Below are 25,323 nucleotides of genomic sequence, written 5' to 3'. Positions count from 1 at the left end.
GTCTTGTCTTGGTTCCTAAAAATTCTTTTCATTCGACACAGGAGCCCAGCGCCCAGCGCTGACCAGGAGCCACGTCTCAGGACTGCCCAGTGTTTCTCACTGGATCTTCAGGCAGGCCTTGCGAATGTTCTCGAGGCGAGAAAATCTATCCCCCCAGACTCGCAGATGCTGCTCTCCCCCCACTGGCTCTGCACAGAACATCATTATCTTTGCCGAGCTTCTGTCTCTATGGCAATAACAGATGGGAAGTGCTGTGGAATTATTCATGTTCAGAAAAGGAGGCAGGCAAGGAGGAGGCAAAGGTGGGGGGTGGTAGAAGGGGCGCGACCTGGGGCATGGCGACGGGGGCGTCGGGCAGGGAGCCTAGGTGGCGGGCGGGGTGAGGGGCTTGGGAGCCTTTGATGGACCCGTCGTGGGGGGGGGGGGTGGACGAGCACAGCAGTAGTATTCCCAGTCGGACTCCAAATAGGGTCCCCCAAGTGAGCCCCCCTGAGCCAGTACAACTAAGAAAAATTTAGAGAAGATGGGGGAGGGTGGGGAGGGGGCGAAGCCGGAGTCTCCTGTCCCCGGCTACTCGGCGGGCCATTTCAGTTCTCGATCTTGCGGTGGGGTGGAGAAAAGGGGATTTCTTGGTGTTTCCAAATATGACGGAACAGCTCCGCAGACTTCAATATGCTAAGTGGCTGCCGGGGGCCGCGTACCGGAGGACCACCCCGCACGTCCCCCGCGGCCACAGCCCGGGCTCCGAAAGTCGCGTCTTCCGCCCCACCTCATCTCGTCTCCCCGCCCGCCAACCCTCAGTAAAACCGTAAAAACATGTAATTTACAGCGCCCTTCCGAAACCGAGAGCGTCTTCGGGTGGGGCGGGGCAGGAGGCTGCGAAGTCGGCTCAGAAATGTGTTCCCTCGGCCGTGCCAGAACTTTGCCACCCCTCCCGGCCGGCCCGGCCCGGCGGCGGCCACAGGTCAGCCCCGGGAAGGCGTCTGGGCGGAGGCCGCCGGGGCAGGGAGGCGCGCGGGCAGCTGGCGGGGCGGCCGGGGCGGGAGGCCCCGCGGGGGCGGGCCCGGGGGGCCGCGCCAGCACGAGGGGCGCTGCGGGGCGGCCGCCGCCCGGCCACCTCCGGGGCGGGGCGGCGCAGCTGCGGCCCCGCGGGGGGAGGGTCGCCCGCGCCTGACCTCGGGCGGCGGCGGCGCGGTGCCGGGCGGCTCCCGCCTCCGCCCTGCCGGCTGCTGGGGTCGCGCACAGTGCACCGCGCGGCCGCCCCGCCCCTCCCTGCCTGTCCCGCGGCGGCCGAGCGGCAGGGCGCCCCCGGGTCTGGCCCGTCACCACAGAGCAGCGGGTGGGGCGGGGGCGGGGCGCTGGCGGCCCCAGACAGCCGGCTGGGCGACTCGAGGAAGGAAGGAGGGCGGGCGGCGGTGGGGGTGGGGCGGGGAGGGAACATCCTGTCTGCGCCGGGTGCACCGCAGACAGCGCCGCGCGCCAGCCGCCCAGACGGCGCGCGAGGCCAGGAGTGCCGGGCGCGCGCCTGGGGGGAGGGGCGCGCGCGCGCGCGGACCCTGCCAGGGGCGCCCTGAGGAGCTACAATAGGCCAGACGGCGCGCGCGGCCCCGGTGGGGGGGGGTCGGGAGCCGCCAGCTGGCGGCCACGGCGACGCCGGCGGGCCTGCGCGTGCGCGCGCGCGCGGCGCCGCCGCTGGCTCGGTGCCCCGCCCTTCCCCCCTCCCCGCCGCCCTCGCTCTCCCCCGGGCGGCCGGAGACGGCGGCGGCGTCTGCGGGAAGCCGAGTGTCTCCGCAGTGACGTGGGCGGGCCGAGGGCTCGGTGACGTCAGAGGGCTGTGTGTAGCGATGTGTGTGGGGTTCGGAGCGGCGCCGGCACTGCCGAAGGGAGCGGGCGAGCGGCGACGGCGGCGGCGGCGGCGGCGGGCACAGGTGCGGCTCCGGCTCGCGAGGGGCGCGCTGTGGGAGGCAAGGGGCGCGCGGCCTCCGGGGAGTCTGACGGGGCCCCCGGGGCTGAGAGGAGTTAACAAAGCTCGCCGGGCTCCCCCAGGCGGAGAGGCCGGAGTCGGGGGGTCCTGATGCGCGGGGTCCCGGGTGGGGTCGGAGCCAGAGCGGGGCGCGGGGTGGGGGGTGGGGGTCCCAGGGCGGATCGCGCTCCCCTGACCTCGGCCGGTGGGCGCCGGCGCGGGGAGGGCCCTGCACTTGACCTGAGCCGTCCGGACCCCGGCGACCGGGACGCCCGTCAGCGCCGCCCCCTCTCCTGCCCCCGCCCGTCTGTGCTCGGCGGGGATGCCCTGGGCTCGACCCGGGCGGTCAGCGCCTGGCGGCGCGCGATGCGAGCTTGGCGCCGGACCTGCTCGCGGTCCCCTCGTCTCCCTGGCCCGGGGCGGGCGCGGGGGGGGGGGGCGCAGCTTTGGGACGCCGGGGTAACACCCCAGAACTTCCCGGGGCGAGGGCGCGCGGGGGATTTCCACCGTCCTGCCCGCGGCCCCCGCAGTGGGGCGGTGTTGGGAGAGCACTTGGGGTTACCCTCCTTCGCGGGTGGGGGCTGGGGGACTCCTCCCTGTACTTCCCTGCACCTCCTCGAGCGCCCCCGGGCGTCCCGGGTCCCGGGTCCTTCCCCCACTTCAGGTGAGAGCGAGGCGGGGGGCGGTACGTGGGCTGAGGACTGCGGGGTTTAGGGGCGCCCCGGGTCTAGGTCATGCCTCCTGCTCTCTCCGTAAGCCAGGGCTGGCTGAGGTGTCCCTGAGGTGGCGACAGTCGGTACGGTGGGTAGTGAGCTTTCGTCCTTAATCCTTTGGGTTTTAAGGCAATTGCGGGGAGTTTGGGAAGCAAAAATTTCGGTTTATTGGATTTCTTTGGGATTTTCTCTCAAGAAGGAAGTGGAAGGGGAATCTTTTTCCCTCCTCCTCCATTTGCATTCTTTGTAAGGTCTGTCTGCCTTGTGCTTTTTGTCCCGGATTAGTCTTGTTCAAGGATGGAGATTCCCAGGCTTGGAGTCTCTCGCTTTTGGCTTCCATTAAGCAAATTCGCTAACCTTTAAAGGGAAAGTTAATTTTTTGCCTGCAGTCATTCCAGAAGAATAATTTACCCTAACTGGATGAATTAATGCACTTAAAACTGTAACTTAGTTACATATGGTAGATACAGTAACTTGGATATGAATTTTTCGGATTGAGCCGCTTTTTTTTTTTTTTTAATTAGGAGAGGAAGTAATGGATTTTTTTTTTTTTTTTTTTTTGGTTAAGTGTTGCAGTTGACAAAGCCTCCTGTACTGAGTTTTAGTTCGGATGATCTGTTTAAGGTTCTTTGTATCCTGAATTTGAGTAGTCTTTCTCTTTTTGAGGGATAGTCTTGCTCCTTTCCCTGCTTTACAAATTGCTTTTCTATTTAAATAAGTGTTCTTCTAGTTAACTGTTATTAAAGAAATTACTCAAGTGTCACCTTTGGTAAAGTGAACACAGTTTAAGATTAAGAAACTGGTTTCAAATTGACCCTTTGGCCTCTGGAACAAATTCAAATTTAACTCTGCTTCATTCCCCTTTTTTTCTTCCAGATTAATTAAAAGAAGAATGAACTGTAATCCCTGAAGATAACTGGGCAATTTTTCATTAAGTATCAATTTTGATTATGAAATTTTAGTGGAGTTAAAGGCTTTTTGTACTGGTGTGAGGATTTATACAAGTCTTCATTTTGCCAGCACAGGCTAATGCCATCATTTTAGAAGAACTAATATCCCAACACCTTTTTGGTGTCAGTGGCAAAAATGAATCTGGTTACATCATTTTGACTTGTGTTTGAGTCTAGATTTTATCGCACAGGTGATGGAATGAGCCTTCCATGTGTTTTACTTTAAAAGAACCAAACCAGACAATTGCATTGAATCTGGATATCTTGACTTGAGAAATTGGTAACTTTATTTTGCTAAGTGTGCCTGAAGAATTCAAGAAGAGAAAGGCTTCTTCAGAGGTGTGCCTCTTAAAATTCTTAATTATTAGAGCTAAACCAAGTTTTTTAGCATTTGCAGTGGAATTATACTAGGGTTTAAGCAGACACAAGCTAAAAGGTACGGAATCTCCTGAATGAGGTGATTGTTTTGGAAGTTTTTCTATTAGTTAAGTTACCATAAGGATTTGTGGACAGTGCTTTTCTCCAAATAAGAAATTAACTGAAAATGCAAATCTCAGACTTAATTATTTAACACAATTTGTCTCAATGGAAAACCTACAGACAAACTTCTCCTTGGTTCAGGGCTCAAATAAAAAACTGAATGGGATGGGAGATGATGGCAGCCCCCCCATGAAAAAAATGATGACAGACATTCATGCAAATGGCAAGATGATAAATAAGGTGCCAACGGTGAAGAAGGAGCATGTGGATGATTTTGGAGAAGCGCCGATGGAGACTGACGGAGAGCATGTCAAGCGAACCTGTACTTCCGTGCCTGAATCTTTGAATCTAAATCCCAGTTTGAAGCACACGCTGGCACAGTTCCATTTAAGTAGTCAGAGCTCTCTGGGTGGACCAGCAGCATTTTCTGCTCGGTATTCCCAAGAGAGCATGTCCCCTACTGTATTTCTGCCTCTTCCATCGCCTCAGGTTCTTCCTGGCCCACTGCTCATCCCTTCTGATAGCTCCACAGAACTTACCCAGACTATGTTGGAAGGGGAGTCTATTTCTTGTTTTCAAGTTGGAGGAGAAAAGAGACTCTGTTTGCCGCAAGTCTTAAATTCTGTTCTTCGAGAATTTTCACTTCAGCAAATAAATACAGTGTGTGATGAATTGTACATATATTGTTCAAGGTGTACTTCAGACCAGCTTCATATCTTAAAGGTCCTGGGAATACTTCCATTCAATGCCCCGTCCTGTGGGCTGATCACATTAACCGATGCACAAAGACTCTGTAATGCTCTGTTGCGGCCACGAACTTTTCCTCAGAATGGTAGCGTACTTCCTGCTAAAAATTCATTGGCCCAGTTAAAGGAAACTGGCAGTGCCTTTGAAGTGGAACATGAATGCTTGGGCAAATGTCAGGGTCTGTTTGCACCCCAGTTTTACGTTCAGCCTGATGCTCCATGTATTCAGTGTCTAGAGTGCTGTGGAATGTTTGCACCTCAGACATTTGTGATGCATTCTCACAGATCACCTGACAAAAGAACTTGCCACTGGGGTTTTGAATCAGCCAAATGGCATTGTTATCTTCATGTTAACCAAAAGTACTTAGGAACACCTGAAGAAAAGAAACTGAAGGTAATTTTAGAAGAAATGAAGGAGAAATTTACCATGAGAAATGGAAAGAGAACTCAGTCTAAGGCAAGTTTGTTTTATAAAAACAATTTTGAATAATGGAAATGGTTTACTTTGAAGTCAAAAATCTCTTTAGTGTGTAACTTCACCTGTCAAGAGATTTAGTGCTGACAACAACAAAAAATTGATCAATGTGATATGTTTCTATTGTAATTTTTAGGTTATAAAATGTTTTTTCTGTATGTTTTCTCATTTGACCTTCCAGATAACTTTGTGAATGAAGTAGGATTACTCCTATTTTATAGATAAGAAAATGAAGTTCAGAAAATGAAATGACCCTTCCAAAATTATGTATCCGGGGAGTGGAAGAGTTGGGGCGACTGTCTCAAATCATACCCTTTCTTTTTCACACATCCTGCTTCTTGAAGACAAAATCTGTTGTTTTCCTAGGACTAAAGATAATTTACACTTTGCTATTATCTCCATATACAAAAGATAATAATGGCCAGCCACAACACTTCTGACTTTGGGCTTCAGATAACAGTTTCAAAGGTGCACCCATGATTTGGTGACTTTACAACTCTAGTAACCAAGACTTATACAAGATTTATTTATTTATTTGAAAGGCAGAGTTACAGAGAGGGAGAGAATGAGTGAGATCTTCCATCTGCTGGTTCAATCCACAAATGGCTGCAACGGTCAGGGCTGGGCCAGGCCGAAGCCAAGAGCAAGGAGCTTCCTCTAGGTCTCCCACATGGGTACAGGGGCCTCAGTACTTGGGCCATCCTTTGCTGCTTTGCCAGGTGCACTGGCAGGGAGCTGGATGGGAAGTGGAGCCAAGAGTTGACCCAGTGCCCATATGGAATGCCAGCACTGCAGGCACTAGCTTTTACCTGCCACGCCACAGAGGCAGCCCCTGACTGAGACTATTTTAAAATAAAGGAATACTTAAATTATGACACAGATAAAATTTTGTTTTTGACTAATGACAAAAAACTGTCAACAAAGAGATCATTAACTTGTTTTTTTTCCCCCGTTGTGTTATATGGCAGATTAAACTGATATTTTTATTCTGATTTAAGATTTTTAGTGCTTGGGCAATCCACAAGATTTGGGTTACTAAATATTCAACTTGTTGGTCTGGTTACTTTATATATTTTCCTAGTTTGCTAAAATGGATATATAATTAATGCTAAGTGTTTAAAATATAGTGAACATTGCTCTTACAGTTTTACATGTATAATTACAACAAGACTGGCTATATTTTGTTTGACAAATTCTGATTTTTCCATTATTTAATTTTGATTCCTTGAAATACCTCTGCTGCTTCTATTTTTAGAGACTGAATGAATGAAGCATATTTAATGAATGAAGGTCATTTACAACAAATTTAAGAGTTTTGACTAGAAACTAAGATTTGGTGTCATACTCGTTATTATGGTATCTTTATGGTTTTAAGGAAAAATTAGTGAATGATATAGCTTTAAGACAGTGGTTTACTTCTGAAGTTCAGTGAAGATAATTTGAGACTCTCATTAGGGTTGTTTATAGCTTACTACTTCCAAAAGGTGTACACTTCAGAATTCCTTGCCAGTGGCAGCTAGATAAGTTTATGTTCTACAGGTGCAGCTATTAACTGATTTTAAAGCAGGAATGACTGAGTCAGGCTTCAGAATGTGGAACTGGCTTTTAGTGGACTTGTCCAGTGCTGAAGTGTGTGTTCAGAGATAAACTATATTCTCAAATTATGGAATGGCCCTTTTTATTTTTTTAAAGATTTATTTATTTGAAAGACAGAGTTACTGAGAGAAGTAGAGGCAGAGAGAGAGAGGTCTTCCATCCGCTGTTTCACTCTCCAGATGGCTGCAATGGCCGGAGCTGCGCTGATCCGAAGCCAGGAGCTTCTTCCTGGTCTCCCACGCGGGTGCAGGGGCCCAAGGACTTGGCCATCTTCTGCTTTCCCAGGCCATAGCAGGGAGCTGGATTGGAAGAGGAGCAGCTGAGACTAGAACTGGCGCCCATATGGGATGCTGGCACTTCAGGCCAGGGTGTTAACCTGCTGTGCCACCACGCTAGGGGCTTGACTTTTACATGTCTGTAGATGGCCACCTTATTTGCCTTATAGTCTTGCTCCAATCTGTTAACTCTGACAGTATTTTAGTGATAGACTTCTTTGCCTAATTTTTGGCTCTTTGTGGGAATTGTGATACAGATTAAAAAAAGAAAATGGATGAATTTGCTTAACTGAAACTGAATATGCTAAAATTGAAACCATCCTTCATCAGGGTATCGTCCCTATTGTCTTTGAATTTGTTAATTTGAATATATTTTTTATTTTGGGAAAGTGTTAGATTTTTCCCCTGCTTTTTGTTCTGGTATTTTTTGCAATATTTAAGCAATATTGTTATTGCTTCCAATTTTATGTAAATTAAAGGAATTTTAAGGGAATTTAAGAAAACCTAGAACAAGTGAATTTTATTTTGAAAAAGATTTATTTATTTAGTTGTTTGAGAGTCAGAGTTAGAGAGGAGACAGAAATTGATTGATCTTCTATCCACTGGTTTACTCTGCAGATGGCTGCAACAACCAGGGCTGGGCCAGGCCAAAGCCAGGAGATAGGAGCTTCATCTGCATCTCCCATGTGGGTGGCAGGGGCCAGACACTTGGATTATCTGTTGCTACTTTTCCCAGGCCATTAGCAGGGAGCTGGATTGGAAATGGAGCAGCTGGGACTTCAGCCGGCGCCATGTGGGATGCCAGCATTGCAGGTGGTAGCAGCTTTAACTGCTATGCCACAATGCTGACCTTGGGACAAGCAAATTGTTTAAGAAATTTTTTCGAGTTCACTTTCTAGAGAGAGAGAGAGATTGATTGATCTATCTTCTTTCTGCTGGTTTACACCCCAAATGGCTACAAAAACCAATGTTGGGCCAGGCTGAAACCAGGAGCCTGGAATTCCATCCTGGTTTCCCACTTGCGTGGCAGGGGCCGAATTACTTGGGCCGTCCTCTGCTGCCTTCCCAGGCACATTAGCAGGAAGCTGGATTGGAATCTGAGCAGCTGAGACTCGAACAAGCACTCAGATGTGAGATCTCAGTATCATCCATAGTGGTGGCTTAACACACTGCCCCACAGCTTGGGCTCCCTTGGTTCACATTTAGTACATATTTGAGTGGTTGTTTTATTATGGCTTGCCACTGCACACTTTAAAAATGTGCTCCTCGGGGCTAGCACTGCGGTTTAGCAGGTAAAGCCGGCAGTGCCGGCATGCCATGTGGGTGCCAGTTTGAGTCCCAGCTGCTCCACTTCTGAACCACCTCTGCTATGGCCTGGGAAAGCAGAGGAGGATGGCCCAGGTCCTTGAGCCCCTGCAACCCACATGGGAGGCCTGGAGGAAGCTCCTGGCTTCTGTCTTTGTATCTGCTCAGCTCTAGCCACTGCAGCTATTTGGGGAGTGAACCAGCAGAAGACATTTCTTCCCCTCTCTCTCTGTGGCTCTACCTCTCAAATAAATTTAAAAATATTTAGATTCTAATATTCAGATTGGAACACTGTTAGGTAAGTTAAACAATATATTTTTACTGCATGTAGGGAAAGAGAACCTTTAGATTTGTGATGCAAGTTGGTGACCTAAAGATATCAGCTTTAAAAAAACTTTTCCCTGAAAACATGTATTTTACTTCCTTACTACCTTTAGTTTTGCATTTACATTTCACTTCTTCATTTCTGTAGGTGTCATTGGAATAAAAATAATAACAAAACTTTCTTCCCTATCACAAGTGATTATACTTTTCTTCAGGAGCCTGGCTTGTCAAAGATACTTAATGAAACTTATTTGAAAGGCAGGGCAATAGAGAGAGGGAAAGAGAAAGAAATCTTCCATTTGCTGGTTCAGTCCCCAAATGGCTGTAATTAGCCCAGTCTGGAGCCAGGCCGAAGCCAGGGGCCAGGAACTACACCCTGGAGTTCTGCATGGATGACTTGAGCCATCTTCCACATCCTTCCCCGGCACATTAGCAAGGAGCTGGATCAGAAATGGAGTAGCTGGGGGCTGGCACTGTGGTGTGACAGGTAAAGCTACCACCTACAGTGCCAGCCACCCATATGGGTGCTGGTTCAAGTCCTAGCTGCTCCACTTCCCGATCCAGCTCTCTGCTGTGGCATGGGAAAAGCAGTAGAAGATGGTTCAAGTCCTTGGGCCCCTGCATCCTTGTGGGAGATGAAGAAGCTCCTGGTTCCTGACTTCGGCATGGCGCAGCTCTGGCTGTTGTGGCCAATTGGAAAGTGAACCACTGACGCCCATATGGGATACTGGCACTGCAGGCAGTGGCTTTACCTGTTACGCCAGAGCACCGGCCCCCATAGTTGTTTATACACAGTAATTATGCTAGTTGGCTATCTGTTAGCAAGAGAAGATGAAACTGGTTTGTTAGAAGAAATGCAAGATATTTTCTGAATCATTTTATTAGACTTGAAACCCAGAATATTACGATTTGTTCTTTAGAGGTATTGCCCATTGTGATTACTTGATTGAGATGACATTAAGGTTTGGATGATGGAGACAAACGTAGACCTTTTTCAATTGGTTAAAAGTTTTTTTAGAATACATTTCTTACTGGGCCTTTGTAATGAGTTCAGAGTAATTTTAGATTTTGGAGTTCATTATGCTAACAGCAGGATTTGTAGATCCTCCTGGCATTTTTTGGGATTCTTTGTAATGGCTTTGGGAATAGTGCCCTCTGTTGTTTAAGAAATACATCTTTTATTTTTACTATTAAGAAAATGAAGATGTTGGGGCCTATACTGTGGGGTAGTGGGTTAAGCCACGGCCTGTAGTATTGGCATCCAATATGGGCACCTGTCTGAGTCCCAGCTGCTCCTCTTCTGATCCAGCTCCCTGCTTATGCCTGGTAAAGCGGCAGCAGATGGCCCAAGTGCTTGGGCACCTGCACCGATGTGGGAGGCCTGGAAGAAGTCCCTGGTTTCTGGCTTTGGCCTGGCCTGGCCCTGGGCATTGCAGCCATTTGAGGAATGAACCACCAGATGGAATATTCTCTCTCTCTCTCTCTCTCCCCCCCCCTCCCCTCCCCCCTCTCTCCCTCCTCTCTCCCCCTCTCCCTCCCTTCCCCCCTCCCTCCTCCCCCCTCCCCCCCACACTCTCTCTCACTCTCACTCTGACTCTTTCAAATAAATAAGTAATCTTTTTAAAAAGAATGAAGCCATTAACGTTCTTTTTTAAGCTTGTGATAAAAAACTTAGAAAGTTGTCCTTTTGGTCTAAGTTCCTCATCAGACTACAGTTTGTCATCCATGCAGTCTTTCTCATCTGGGGTTATGTGAAGGGAGAATTAAGCCCTATAGAAAATGATCTGACTGATGTTTCTTGCGTGTTCTCTCAGAGTTGGTACATAGTTGAATGCATTAGAAATAGGTTAATTTATGCATACAATGCATGCATTGGGGCATTTTTAATTCTCTTGAGAAGCCAACTGACAAATGTTAGAAGGATCATGCGATGAATTTAGAGGGTCACTTGTATTTTCAAAAAATACATAAAATAGAATAGAACAGCAAATATAGTACATTGCAGTGGTAAGATAAATCTTACCATTTTTTACACTAAACTTACAAAGTTTAGTGAAAAAATTTTTAAATTTTTAGTCACTCCCCAAATGCCTGAAGCCAGCAGCTGAGACATCAACCCAGGTCTCCTATATGAGTGGTAGGAATCCAACCACTTGAGCCATCACTACTGCCTTCTAGAGTCTGCAATAGCAGGAAGCTGGAGTCAGGAGCTGGAAGTGCAACCTGAACCCAGGCACTTTGACAGGCGACATGAGTGTCCCAGCTGATGTCTTAGTCACTTGTCGGGGGCTGGCATTGTGGCCTGGTGGATAAAGCTGGCAGCTGCTGCACTTCTGATCCAGATCCCTGATAATGTGCCTGGGAGAGCAGTGGAGGATAGCCCGTGGACCCCTGCACCTACAGAGGAGACCCAGAAAAGCTCCTGGCTTTAGTCCAAACACTCAACCCCAATCTCCATTTTGATTACTGTCAATTAACATTATTTGAAAGCCAAAATGAATCACAGTCATGATTTTTCAAGCATATGTGTTGAAATGAGAAAAGTGGAGCCTGAGGTTTATACTGATTAAAATTTCTGACAAATATTTCAGTGAAAATATGTATATGACATTGAGATTTCCAAGTACTTAAAATTTTAATGGATTAGGCCGGCGCCGCGGCTCAGTAGGCTAATCCTCCGCCTTGCGGCGCCGGCACACCGGGTTCTAGTCCCGGTCGGGGCACCGATCCTGTCCCGGTTGCCCCTCTTCCAGGCCAGCTCTCTGCTGTGGCCAGGGAGTGCAGTGGAGGATGGCCCAAGTGCTTGGGCCCTGCACCGCATGGGAGACCAGGAGAAGCACCTGGCTCCTGCCATCGGATCAGCGCGGTGCGCCGGCCGCAGCGCGCTACCGCGGCGGCCATTGGAGGGTGAACCAACGGCAAAAGGAAGACCTTTCTCTCTGTCTCTCTCTCACTGTCCACTCTGCCTGTCAAAAAAATAAAAATAAAAAAAATAAAAAAATAAAAAAATAAAAAAAAATTTAATGGATTAAACACCACAGAATTCCAATATAAAAATTTTTTGTTCTGGGTGTGGTTGGAGCAGTAGTTAAGATGCTATTTGGAATGCCTGTGTCCCATGTTGGAGTGCCTAGGTTCAAACCTAGCTATGCTCCTGATTCCAGATTCTTGCTAATTTGAAGGGGGCACCAGATGATGGCTCAAGTGCTTGGGTCTCTGCAACACACATGGGACACCTGGGTTGAGTTCTGGACTCCTGACTTTGGCTTGGCCCAGCCCTGGATATTGTGGGCATTTGAAGAGTGAACCTGAGTCTTTCTTGCCTTTCAAATAAAAAAATAAAAATAAATTTTTTAAAGATTAAAAATTTAAAAAATTTTGTGAAGTTCCAGGAGTTAATTGGACTGTAATTAGTTGGTTCCTTTTCCTTCAGGTTTTTATACCTTGGAGTGATGTATTGCTCATTTCACATGATGGATTTAAGATAATAGCTGCACATTGATTATAGAGCCTTTACTTTTCCTTTGAGCATTTTTAAGCACTGGAAACCTAGAATGAACTCTGTGAGGTTGGTGGTATGAATATAGTCAATGGGGCAGCAGTCATTTCTGTGCCTTCTGAAGGTTCATCTTTGGTAAGTTAGTACAGATGCCCAGTTTTGCATTGGGTTGATTAATACTAGTGATACAATAAAGTGGGGTGCAAGGCCTAGACTTAAAATCTCACAGGTAGCTATTTGCAGCCTTGTAACACTGTTCCCTTTCATTTGTCCAAACTCTTATTCACATTGAGGAATTATTGAGGAAACATGATCCTGTACTGAGGGATTTGGTTTTCTTTCAGTAAGAGTTGTTGGCAGCTGTCTGGTGGGGTGTCTTCTGTATACTTCTGAAATCATTTATTGACCACTTGAATGTTTCAGTACTATACACAGTAGAAAGACCCTAGCAGGTATATTCACTTTGTACCTAAGAAATTATTTCCAGCTGTGTGTCTAGTTATATGCTTGGTTAATAAGATTGCTAATAATTTATGTTGGGTTAGTACAAAATAATATGAATTTAATATGCATTATATTTTATTTCTTGTGTAAAGATACCATTAAGAGGATAGACTTAAGTTTAACCAACCTACTATTCTTATGTACACAGAAATTTAATAATTAATATTCAACCATTTATAGCACTTAAAAATATTTGAAATATAGAGAGGGGCAGATCTTTCATCTACTTGTTCAGTTTACTGATTGTAATAGCTAGGGCTGGGGTAGGCCAAAGCCAGGAACCCAGAATTCAATCACAGTCTCCCATGTAGGTGGCAGAGACCCAAGCGTTTGAATAATTGCCTGCTGTTTCCCAGGCATATTGGCAGGAAGCAGGAGTTGGGAATGGTGATCGTTTACTGCATATTTTGAATTACTTAGATTTTGCTTTCATACATAAGAATTATTTGGAGTTTTATGATTTAGAGGAAGAACCTTTGGAATGAAATAATGCCTGAAATTTTGCTTATGTTTTTAGGATGAAAATGCCATGTGTTCATTTTAGAGTAGATAACATTTTAAAATGTTAAGCCTCTAATTAATGCAACCACTCTGCCGAGTAATACAGTGTATTTAATGTTTTTAATGTATAAAGAAATAAATTATTGTCTTGTTGAAAGGTAAGAAAAAAAGGCAGTAGATGCACATGTCTCAGCATCTAATTTTTATTTCTGATCATTAGTATTACTGCTATGCAATTTAATTATATATATTTTTTGAAAACCTAATTTGTATGTTGACACAAATGCAGAATAGATGAGAAAATCAGGCATGTCTGTGAATGTTTTGTTGTGTAATATGTGTTTTTCTTAATTGTTTTTAATATGCAGTTAGGATAATTTGTTATAAATATGTTTATGTCCTGCCACAGAATGCTAGGTAAAATTAACTTGCAACATTTTATCAAGGTTAGTGTTGTGCATTTCTCCATAATAAGCATTATTTAATTTGTTTATCTGGTGAAATACCCCATAGATACAGGAGGGCTTCTTTGGTGCTTAAAGTAGAAAGATGTTAGATGTGAAAGAGACTGTCTTCTGAGGTTTGTGGTAGCAGAGTAACCTCATAAAAGGCAGCCTGGGGAATTAATAGGCTGTGCTGTCATTCAGATATTTATTGACTCAAGAAGTATTTATTGACTCCCTGCTACATATATTAGGTACTGATAAAATAAGATGGTTCTTGACCTCAGGTTGATGTTCAAGCAGAAAGAAGCTAGACAGCTGCTTATCTGGGATTTTGAATAGGGAATTAAGACACTGGCTAGGGGACTATGCTAGGTGATCCTTAAGGCAAGATTTCTTTAAAGTCTGTGGCTCTGTCGATGGGTTTCTATGAGAATTGGAAATAAAGAACAGGAACTTAGGGATGAGTATTCTTAAAAGTATATGAATGTGCTAGTAATTATTAAGGTAGTGTTTTAAGTATTTGAGATGTGGAAATAAAGAGATGGTAAGATGCATCATGAATAAAAATAAAACACAAACTATAGAATTTTGAAATGAACTTAGTTATCAGAATTGAACCATATTTCTAGTTGAGGTCTTTGAACAGAGTTTCCTTACTGTTCCTGAAGACTTGAGATTGCAGTATGCATACTAGGAGGACTTGTAGCTGTGTAAATCAATTTTAATAATTTTAATTAAATCTGGAAACAATTTATTTCTTGCATAGTACCATCTAGACTTATTTTAATATAAAGAGGAGCTTTTTCTAAATAATGAGTTTAACAGATGATTTCTTCAAAAGAAATTACTAAGATGATCTTAGATATGGTTGATTTGTTATTATCTGTGCTCATTAATAGCTCTTTTACCATACAGGATTGAGATGCAAAATGACCTTACCTATTAAGTTACCTTTTTTTTTTTTTCTTAAGATTTATTTATTTGAGAGATTTACAGACAGTGAGAGGGAGAGACAGAGAGAAAGGAGCTTTTTCCTGGTCTCCCACATGAGTACAGGGGCCCAAGTGCTTGAGCCATCTTCTGCTTTCCCAGGCCACAACAGAGAGCTGGTTTGGAAGAGGAACAGCTGGAACTAGAACCAGTGTCCATATGGGATGCTGGTGCCACAGGCAGAGGATTAACCCACTGCACCATAAAGTTGGCCCCTCATTAAGTTACTTTTGAAAATACTTTTTTTTTAACATTTGTGAATTTTAAAGTGTTTTAAATAATTCTGAATCTATATAGACATATAGAATATAATTTAATTATGTCACATAAACTCAAATTTTTTTTAAGATTTTATTTTTAAGATTTAAAAAAAAAAATTTATTTGAAAGGCAGAGTTACAGAGAGAAGAAGAGAGATAATCTTCCATCCGCTGGTTTACTTCCAAAATGGCTGCAACAGCCAGGGCTGGGCCAGGCCGAAGCCAGGACCCAGGAGCTTTTCCTGGATCTCCCATGAATAGATTCAGGGGCCTCTGCACCCACTCAGGAGACCCAGAAGAAGCTCCTGGCTCCTGGTTTTGGAACAGCCCAGCTCTGGCCGCTGTGGCCATTTGGGGAGTGAACCAGCGGATTAAAGATCTCTCTCTCTCTGTCTCTCCCTCTCTCTGTCTCAAATAAATAAATCTTTAAAAGAAAAAAGTTAGTAAGAAATTACTATTATAAAAAAATAATAACTGATGTTTAGCAAAACCTGAGTTGGGGCCAGCATTGTGGCATAGCAGGTTAAGCTTCTGCTAGTGACACTGCCATCCCATATGGATGCCAATTTGAGACCCCGCTACTCTTCCACTTCAGATCCAGCTAATGCACATGGGAAAGCAATGGAAGATGGCCCAAGAGAGAGAGCTGGATCGCAAGAGGAGCTGTCAGGAAATTAACAGGTGCCCATATGGGATGTCAGCGCCACAAGCAGAGGCTTAACCTGCTACACTACAGTGCCTGCCCCAAACATCAGTATTATATGCTGTTGAATTAGGGGTAGGTAGGGAACTACTGATAAATTATTTGTTCTAGCTTATGTTAAAGCTCTTGGATTGTCTTGCTTTTTTTTTTTTTTTTAAGATTTGTTTATTTATTTGAAATTCAGAGTTAAACAGAGAGAGGAGAGGCAGAGAGAGAGAGAGGTCTTCTATTTACTGGTTCACTCCCCAATTGGCCGCAATGGCCAGAGTTGCGCTGTGCTGAAGCCAGGAACCAGGAGCTTCTTCCAGGTCTCTCGTGGGTGCAGGGGCCCAAGGACTTGGGCCATCTTCCACTGCTTTCCCAGGTCATAGCAGAGAGCTAGGGAACCTGATGCTGGCACCCATATTGGATGCTGGCACTACAGGCGGCGGCTTTACCCGCTACGCCACAGCGCCAGCTCCTATTTTTTAGAATTAAGATTTACTTATTTGGAAGGGAGAGTGATGGGAGGGCAGAGAGAGACAGAGATACAGATAGAGATATTGAAAAGAGATACTGAGATTAGTTACTGTCCATCCACTGGTTCATTTCCCAAATGTCCACAACAAGCAGGACTGGGATAGGCCAAAGCCAAGAGCCCAGGAATTTCATCCAGGTTTCCCACACAGATGGCAGAGATCCAAGTACTTGGGCCACCAACTGCTGCCTCCTTGGTGCATAAGCAGGAAGCTGAACTGGAAGTGGAGGAGATCTGACTTAATCCCGGGCACTCTAGTATGAGATATGGGCATTCTAAGTGGTGACTTAATCCATTGTGCCACAACACCTTACCCCTTACCCCTGTTTGGACTTTTTTTTTTTTAAGAATTATTTTGTTTATTTGAAAGAGTTAAAGAGAAAAGTAGAGCCAGAGAGGTCTTCCGTTCCTGCTGTTATACTCCCAGATGACTGCAATGGCCAGAGCTGTGCCGATCTGAAGGCAGGAGCCAGGAGCTTCTTCCCAGACTCCCACAGGGGCCGAAGGAGTTGGGCCATCTTCCACTGCTTTCCCAGGCCATAGCAGAGAGCTGGAGTAGCCGGACTTGAACCGGCACCCTTGTGGGATTCTGGTGCTGCAGGCTGGGGCTTTAACCCATTTTTGCCACAGCGCCGGCCCCCTGTTTGGCTTTTTGAAGCAGTTTTTGTGTTTGCATCTTAAAATTCTCCTCTCTCCTTAGGCTGTCAGTTAGCATCTATCATTTAGTATTTCTGTTGCCAGAAGTCATTTTTCTAATTCACTGCCAGAACAAAACTGTAGGCTCAGAAACTAAATGTGATTTATTTTATAAATAAGCAGTTGAATTTGCTCAGATAATGAGTATTAGATCAGAATTGTGTTTTGGGTTTTTAGAATATTTGATTAGGATTGGGGATTTTGAAAAATATTCTGCTCTTATGTCTAGTCTAGGGACCTTCACTGAATGCTCAACTTGCAGATCCTTTTAATATATTACTATTTTCCCTATGATTTTGTACTCTTGTTAGTTTTTCAAATTACTTTCCCAGTGATTCTTAACAAAAATTAGGTTTTTGTTAAGAATTGGGCCCCTGCACCCACGTGAGAGACCTTGAAGAAGCTCCTGGCTCCTGGCTTTGGCACAGCGCAACTCTGGCTGTTGCAGCCAATTGGGGAGTGAACCAGTGGATAGAAGACCTCTCTCTCTCTCTGCCTTTCCTCTCTGTGTAACTCTGAATTTCAAATAAATAAATAAATCTTAAAAAAAAAAAGCAAGCACCAAGACATGTTCTATGTTTTTATGTTTGGCTTTTAATTGGCATTCAGACAGCTCCTGATTGATTAGGTTCTGTATCCCAGGAGCTGCTGCTTTTCTGTTTTCAGCTTCTTTCCTTGGGGCGTGGCAGTGTGTTAGGTCAAGTTACTCCAGTTTCTTCACCCTCATTGGTTGCCTCCATTAGTGGAATCTTCTTAGTCAAAGCCATGGGTTTAGAATTGATTTTGTTTCTCGGCACAACTGCTTAACATTTAGAGATCTCTTTCCTTTCTTTTCCATAGTCCTTTGGTTCTGAACTGGAATATTGGGACATCAGGCAAAACGGCTTTCCAAATTTCTTAGGTTTAGGAGCTCTCCACTGCATGTGGCATTTATTCATTGTTGAATAAAGTTGTGATTCTAACACTGCCTAGTTGCTGAAGGGATTGAAGCCTCACAGAGGCAGGGTTCAGAGAAAACCCCAGCACTCCTGTTTTGTCATAGCCTTCAACTCATTGTCCCATGCTCCCTGAGGCTACTGTGCTTGCTTGGTTACCTTGTCTTTGCTGTTTACCGAAACCGTGCCATCTTTTAGTGTCTTTCCCTCTCCTGCCAGTGAGAAGGTGTTTTTTTCTGGCATGAGCACATAAAATGCCACTTTAGACACCTGCATCTCATATCAGTGACTGGGTTCAAGTTCTGAGTTTATTCCTTGTGTACCCTATGAGGCAGCGTGTGAGGACTCAAGTAGTTGGGTCCCTGCCACCTGTGTGGGAGACCCAAATTGAGTTCTTAGCCTCTGGCCCAGCCTGGCCCAGCTCTGCTGTTGCCAGCATTTGGGGAATGGAACCAGTGGATGGAAGATTTCTGTCCATCTTGTATGTCTGTCTCTCTGCACTTAAAATAAAATTAAATAAATAAAGTTAAATGAAAGTTTTTCCCCCCTGTAACAGTAGGATAATTACTATCATATGAAATATATAGTCTGGGGGCTGGCGCTGTGGTGCAGCCGGTTAACACCTTGGCCTAAAGCACTGGCATCCCATATGGGCGCTGGTTCAAGATCTGGCTGCTCCACTTCTGATCCAGCTCTCTGCTATGGCCTGGGAAAGCAGTGGAAGATGGCCCACGTCCTTGGGCCCCTGCACCTGTGTGGGAGACCTGGAGGAAGCTCCTGGCTCCTGGCTTCAGATTGGCGCAGCTCCGGCCGTTGCGGCCAGCTGGGTAGTGGACCATCGGGTGGAAGACCGCTCTCTCTCTCTCTGCCCCTCCTCTCTGTGTAACTCTTTTGGATAAATAAAAAAGAAAAGAAATATATAGTCTGTGGGGAGCAGGCAAGGAGGGAAACCAAAATCAGGGAGAAGTTTAGTAACTATGCTATTCACTTTTTTTCTCTCAATTTTTGTTCCACATTTATTTTTTAATGTGTAAAATGGAGATAATGATGCTTACTTAATGAGTATTTGTTAGCATTAAGTAGAATACATGAGGTTTTCAGCAGGTAGATACTTTGTTTCCTTTGTTTACAGGTACAGTTAGTAGTTCATCCTTTACACTAAAAGAAAGCTTTTCGTATCCATCAGGAAGCAATGTTTAAAACAAAAAGTAGTTTCAAATTTAATTTGGTAAAGTATTTATTGTTGTAGAATGTTATCAAGTTAATACGCTAACATACTGTAGGAGTAGGATAGACTAGTTGATTCTAGCAGCAAGAATAGAATCAGCTTCACACTGCTATAAATTGGAAGAGTATTATTATTTATAATAGATTCTATAAGTATGAAATTTGATAAGTAATTTCTGATAATCCATGTCAGCTTGCATGCTGAAACTATTTTTGGGGCATAGTTCACTCAGTCTCCTTGAGTTCCAAGTGAATAGACTTTAAGGAGGAGAGGGGAATGTCTGGCCTGTGGACCCTGTCAGGCCTGTGATGTCATTTGCTCTGGTCCTGCCAACACAACTACAGGCAGGACTTGAAATTCAGTAACTATATCAAGCTGATTTTTAAATTAATAATTTTGTATGGACTGAAAGTGATGTTAAAAATATCTAAATGGCCCTTGCAGAAAAAAAGGTTCCCTGCCTATACTTTAAGGAAATATTGCCTTATTACAAGATGACTCTTAAATAATGAAACTCTTTACCCAGTGGCTCTGTTAACTTGACACATAAAATTAACCATCACATTTTCCCCATTAATAAACTTTTCCCCTTCCACATTTTTCTACAGACAGATGCACCATCAGGAATGGAAATACAGTCGTGGTATCCTGTTATAAAGCAGGAAGGTGACCATGTTTCTCCGACACATTCATTTTTACATCCCAGGTGAGTGGATCTTCATTTATATGTTTGCTTGTTCGTTCAACAGCTATATGCCAAGTACTGGTCTAGGCCTTGAGAGTTCATTATTTAGTTTCAAACTTCCTTGTTAATTAGTGTATTATCTTTGAAAATTCGAAATTGTTCTTTTAAAAAAGTGTTTGTTTGAGAAGCAGACAGAGAAAGAGAAAAGAGGGAGACGGACGGAAAGAACTCCTGTCTGCTGGTTCACTCCCCAAGTGCCCATAATGGCTGGACCTGGGCCAGGCTGAAGCCGGGAGCCAGGTACTCAAACCAGGTCTTCTGAGTGGGTGGAAGGGACCCAGCTACTTGAGCCATCACCTTCTCTCTCCTGGAGTACTCATTAACAGGAAGTGAGAACTAAGAATGGATTGGGAATCAAAACTCAGGCACACCAATATGGGATGTCCCATCCAGAGTCATAACCAAATTCTTGCCCTCAAAATTGTTTATAAATAAGTACATTGTGATTTAATGCTGTTTAAATATTTATCATTGTAAGGATATTGTAGAAGAATTACATCACCTAGTCACTCTAATAGAAAAAAATTCAGAGAGGACGGTGCTGTGGCTCAATAGGCTAATCTTCCACCTTGCGGCGCCAGCACACTGGGTTCTAGTCCTGGTCGGGGCTCCAGATTCTGTTCCGGTTGCCCCTCTTCCAGGCCAGCTCTCTTCTGTGGCCTGGGAGTGCAGTGGAGGATGGCCCAAGTGCTTGGGCCCTGTACCCCATGGGAGACCAGGAGAAGCACCTGGCTCCTGCCTTCGGATCAGTGCAGTGCGCCGGCCATTGGAGGGTGAACCAACAGCCAAGGAATACCTTTGTCTCTGTCTCTCTCTCACTATCCACTCTGCCTGTCAAAAAAAAAAAAAAAAAAAAAAAAGGAAAAGAAAAAATTCAGAGGAAGAATCTAAAATGAAATGAATTGTAAATTGTATTACATATTTGTGGTAACCTTTACTTAATGTTTTTATGGTTTTTCATTTTTTCTTGACTTCAAGCAAGAAAATCAAAGTTATTTAATTTCCTTATGTTCAAGAGATAAACTAATTTTTTTAGAGTTTGGTATGGAACTTTGGTATTTTAAAAGGAAATTCTTTTGAAACTTGAGTTATTAATAGACATACCCCTCAAAAATCAAGTTTTTGTATTTTCAGTATTCCAAGGATATTTTCTATTTTTGTAGATTTTATGCTTTTTATTTAGATTTTATCTGTTAGTGTAAATCTTATCCCCAAGCATGGTGATATGAAGAGTCTTAGTCTTAATGAAGAGTCTTAGTCTTATTACCTGTATTTGCATAATCACTACCATATATAGGATACATTTTGAAGTAAGTCTTTTGAACATTATTAAACCTGTCAGGTTGGTGTTTTTTGCTTTTTATTTTAGCAGAATAGCGAGTATTTAGTCCTAGAATTCATGTGATAAAGAACAGTGTAAGTGTTCTGTATAAACAAAGTGATGTTAGGAGATTGCCTGGAGTATAGAGGATGAAGTGTTAGCCTGAATGGTTGTCTTTTTGATAAGGATTATTCAGATTGCAGTTACAAACATAGTACTTGAGTATTTCGTTCAGCTGTGTTCCATGAGCCTCTCAAGTACTCTCCTGAACAGGGTGAACTTGGAGTAAAATTATGTTACCCCTTCAATCTTAATTTTGCAGTTTATTACTGCTATTTTATCAAATAAGTAGGAGTACCAATCATTTTTTTTCTTTCTTTCTTTTTTTTTTTTTTTTTTAAGATTTAGTTATTTGAAAGTCAGTTACACATAGAAGGAGAGGCAGAGAAAGAGAGGTCTTCCATCCTCTGGTTCGCTCCCCAATTGGCCACAACTGCCGGAGCTGCGCCGTTTTGAAGCCAGTAACTAAGAGCTTTTTCCTGGTCTCCTATGTGGGTGCAGGAGCCCAGGGACTTGGGTCATCTTCCACTGCTTTCCCAGGCCATAGCAGAGAGCTGGATTGGAAGTGGAGCAGCTGGGTCTTGATCCAGTGCCCATGTGTGATGCTGGCACTGCAGGCAGTGGCTTTACCAGCTAAACCACAGCGCTGGCCTCCATTTTTTTTTTTTAAATTTTTAAAATGATTTTTATTTGTTTATTTGAGAGGTAGAGATAAAGAGGGAGGAAGAGACAGAAAGAAAGGTCTTCCATCTGTTGGTTCACTCCCCAAATGGCTGCAGTGGCCGGAGCTGGGCTTATTGGAAGCCAGGAGCTTCTTCTGGGTTGCCCCACATGGGTGCAGAAGCCCAAAGACTTGGGCCATCTTCCACTGCTTTCCCAGGCCATAGCAGAGAGCTAGATCGGAAGTAGAGCAGTTGGGGCATAAACCAGCGCCCATATGGGATGCCTGCAGTGCCAGCAGAGGCTTAGCCTACTATGCCACAGTACTGGCCCCCTGTACCAAAGTATTTTAAGAAGATTGTGCTATGGTATTTGATACAAGTAAAACTGTGGAGTAGGTAGGCAGCAGCATTCAGAGTACCTGTTCTCTCTGGGCTATATAAGAAGGGCCTTGGGAACTCCTCATTGGGCCTATCGTGAAGCAACCTCATCACAGGCAGAGTGCAACGATGCTCTGCTTTGGAGGGGTGGTGAATATGAAAACAATCCTCCAAAGTAGCATATGACCTGTCTTCTTTTGGAATTAACCGTACCCAGTCAGGGCTGTTAAAATGCTTACTGCCTGTAGTTCTCAGTTGATTTTGAGGAAAGGAGGAAACGGATTTTCTTTATTAGTATCTTTGTAATGTGAAAAAATTTACAAAATAACAAAAATCAATTTTGTTCTTAATGCCTAAAATGTCCATTTTTCTTAAGAGTTTGTTTCTGTGACCCTTATTTTCTGAGTTGTTACATTGTCTGTCTTGATTAAAAAAAAGTTTATGCATAGAAATGTTTCATATTTTGTTTTTTTTTTTTTACCTAAATGTAATAAGTATCTTATTTTGCTTTTCTTTGTTTTCAGCTACTATTTATACATGTGTGATAAAGTGGTTGCCCCCAATGTGTCACTTACTTCTGCCATATCTCAGTCTAAAGAGGTCACAAAGACAGAGGCAAGTAAGTCTGTGTCACGAATATCAGAGAAGCCTCACGGTAGTGGTAAACATCAAAAAGCAGTGTCTTACCCAGATGTCTCACTTGAGGAACAGGAGAAAATGGATTTAAAAATAAGTAGAGAATTATATAACCGTTTAGGTAAGTATTCAGAAACTGTCTTTTTTTTTCCCCAAAGATTTATCCGTTTATGTGAAAGGCAGAGTTATAGGGAAAGAGGGAGAGACAGAGAGATCTTCAGTCCATTGGATCACTCCCTTGATGGCTGCAATGGCCAGGGATGGGCCAGGCCAAAGCCAGGAGCTTTCCTAGGTCTCCCACATGGGTTTAGGGGCTCAAGTACTGGACCATACTCTACTGCATTAGTAGAGAGCTGGATTGGAAGTGAAACAGCTGGGACATAAACCTGCACCCATGTGGGATGCCGGTGCCACAGGCAACGGCTTAACTCTGTGGCAATGCTGGCATTAGAAATTACTTTTTTTTTTTTTAAGATTTATTTATTTGAAAGATTTACGGAGAGAGGTAGAGCCAGAGAGAGAGAGAAAGAGAGAGAGGTCTTCCATCCATTTGCTGGTTTAATCCCCAAATGACCACAACGGACAGAGCAGAGCTGATCTGAAGCCAGGAGGTTCTTCCGGGTCTCCCATGCGGGTACAGGGGCCCAAGCACTTGGGCCATCTTCTGCTGCTTTCCCAGGCCATAGGAGAGAACTGGATTGAAAGAGAAGCATTCAGGACACAAACTGGCGCCCATATGAGATGCGGGTGCTGCAGACTGGGGCTTTAACCCGCTGTGCCACAGCACCAGCCTCCAGAAATTATCTTTTTAAAATCAAATATCTAATAGACATAATTTATTGATCATTTTCAAAGAAAATGCTATTTAAGCAAGGTTTTCAGTTAGTTAATGCTTTTACCCTAAAAAATGTGACCTTTTAAAATGAGTGATTTTTTTTCTCTCCCAACTTCAATTGCTGTACTTTTTTAGAATGGCAGTAGCTATAGAGGTTAGTGAGAGAGCTGTGTGTGTGTGTGTGTGTGTAATATAATAGAGTCGTGAGAGGACTATATGTGTTAAGTATATAATCACTGCAAGTGATTTGCTGTCATTTTTTCCCCTGTATTTTCTTTGCTGTTAGATTTCTTTAGTAGATCCGTATTTTTTATGAATTTGCTATGAACTGAGAAAGTTATTTATTAATATTAAGGAGTATATATAAATAAGACTGGTTAATTATGTAAGTCAGGGAAACTTAGTCATGGAATAAAAAGCAAAGATTAAAAGCTCTGGAAACTGGGCAGTTGACTTAAATGCAGAATGCTGACTTCATCTAAATGAAAATACTGCGAATCAAACAACTGTTCCCTCAAATGCTGCTTCCCATAGAGCAGCACAACTTTGCTTTGTGCTTAGGCAGTGTGACTGCCTTGCAACAGTTAGAGAATCTTCCAGTTATTTAATATTCCTCATACGGAATTGAAATTCTTTAAGATTTTCTTTCTTTTTTTTTTTTTTTTTGACAGGCAGAGTTAGATAGAGAGAGAGAGACAGAGAGAAAGGTCTTCTTTCCGTTGGTTCATCCCCCCAAATGGCTACTACGGCTGGTGCGCTGTGCCGATCTGAAGCCAGGAGCCAGGTGCTTCCTCCTGGTCTCCCATGTGGGTGCAGGGCCCAAGCACTTGGGCCATCGTCCACTGCCTTCCTGGGACACAGCAGAGAGCTGGGCTGGAAGAGGAGCAACCAGAACAGAATCTGACGCCCCAGCTGGGACTAGAACCTGGGGTACCGGCACTGCAGGCGGAGGATTAGCCAAGTGAGCCACGGTGCCAGCTGAAATTCTTTAAGATTTTCTATACTCTTTTTGAGGTTTTAAAAACTCAGATTTTTTTTTATTTAATTACGTTAAGTAGTAATTAGTAACCTACCTGTATGGCCACAATTACGTAATATTTTATTTCCCAGATTAATCCTAGTAACATTAAAAACACACAATTCACAGGCCATAATTTTTAAATTTATTTGTTTACTTATTATTTGAAAGGCAGAGTGACAGAGAGGGAGAGACAGAAAAAGAGATCTCCTATGTGTTGATTCACTCCCCAAATGGCTGTGATGACTGGGGCTGGAACAGCCAAAACCAGGAGTCTGGAACTCTATTCATGTCTCCCACTTGGGTTGCAGGATCCCAAATACTTAGGCTATGTTCCACTACTTTCCCAGGTGCATTAGCAGAGAGCTGAATCCTAAGTGGAGCTGTGGAGACTCAGCTGGCACTCTAATAGGGAATGCTGGTGATATAGGCAGCAGCCTAACACACTGTGCCACAACACTGGCCCCTTTCATGTTTTTCTTGGACATTGCATATCTTTGGAGAAATTCTGTTCTGATCTTTTGCCTCTTTTTAAATTGGGTTGTCTCTTTACTGTTGAGTTC

General features: G+C 44.3%; 2 protein-coding genes across 4 annotated transcripts in view; one reads left to right on the top strand and one right to left on the bottom strand.

The window, feature by feature from the left end:
• Positions 1–889: 889 nt before the first annotated feature.
• On the bottom strand, positions 890–3,781 carry LOC133751499 (basic proline-rich protein-like). The gene is made up of 2 exons (XM_062181561.1): positions 3,777–3,781; positions 890–2,474 (listed from the first exon to the last, which is right to left on the bottom strand). The coding sequence occupies exons 1-2, from the start codon at positions 3,779–3,781 to the stop codon at positions 890–892; spliced, it is 1,590 nt and encodes a 529-aa protein (XP_062037545.1).
• Positions 1,853–25,323, top strand: part of SKIL (SKI like proto-oncogene) — a 32,743-nt gene continuing 9,272 nt past the window's right edge. The window contains exons 1-4 of one of the 3 annotated variants that reach the window (XM_062211930.1): positions 1,853–1,928; positions 3,553–5,309; positions 19,714–19,811; positions 22,796–23,028. In XM_062211930.1, coding sequence (XP_062067914.1) covers positions 4,212–5,309; positions 19,714–19,811; positions 22,796–23,028 — 1,429 coding nt within the window. In that variant the 5' untranslated portion in view covers positions 1,853–1,928; positions 3,553–4,211. Of the gene's footprint in view, positions 1,929–2,533; positions 2,628–2,684; positions 2,765–3,552; positions 5,310–19,713; positions 19,812–22,795; positions 23,029–25,323 lie in introns of those variants that run through there. The other 2 variants (XM_062211933.1, XM_062211931.1) reach the window with 2 other exon arrangements.

The sequence above is a fragment of the Lepus europaeus genome, chromosome 2 (genome assembly GCF_033115175.1).
Source record: "Lepus europaeus isolate LE1 chromosome 2, mLepTim1.pri, whole genome shotgun sequence".
Taxonomy (NCBI): domain Eukaryota; kingdom Metazoa; phylum Chordata; class Mammalia; order Lagomorpha; family Leporidae; genus Lepus; species Lepus europaeus.
Note: the sequence above shows the minus strand (reverse complement) of the source record. Positions and strands in the feature narration are given on the sequence as shown.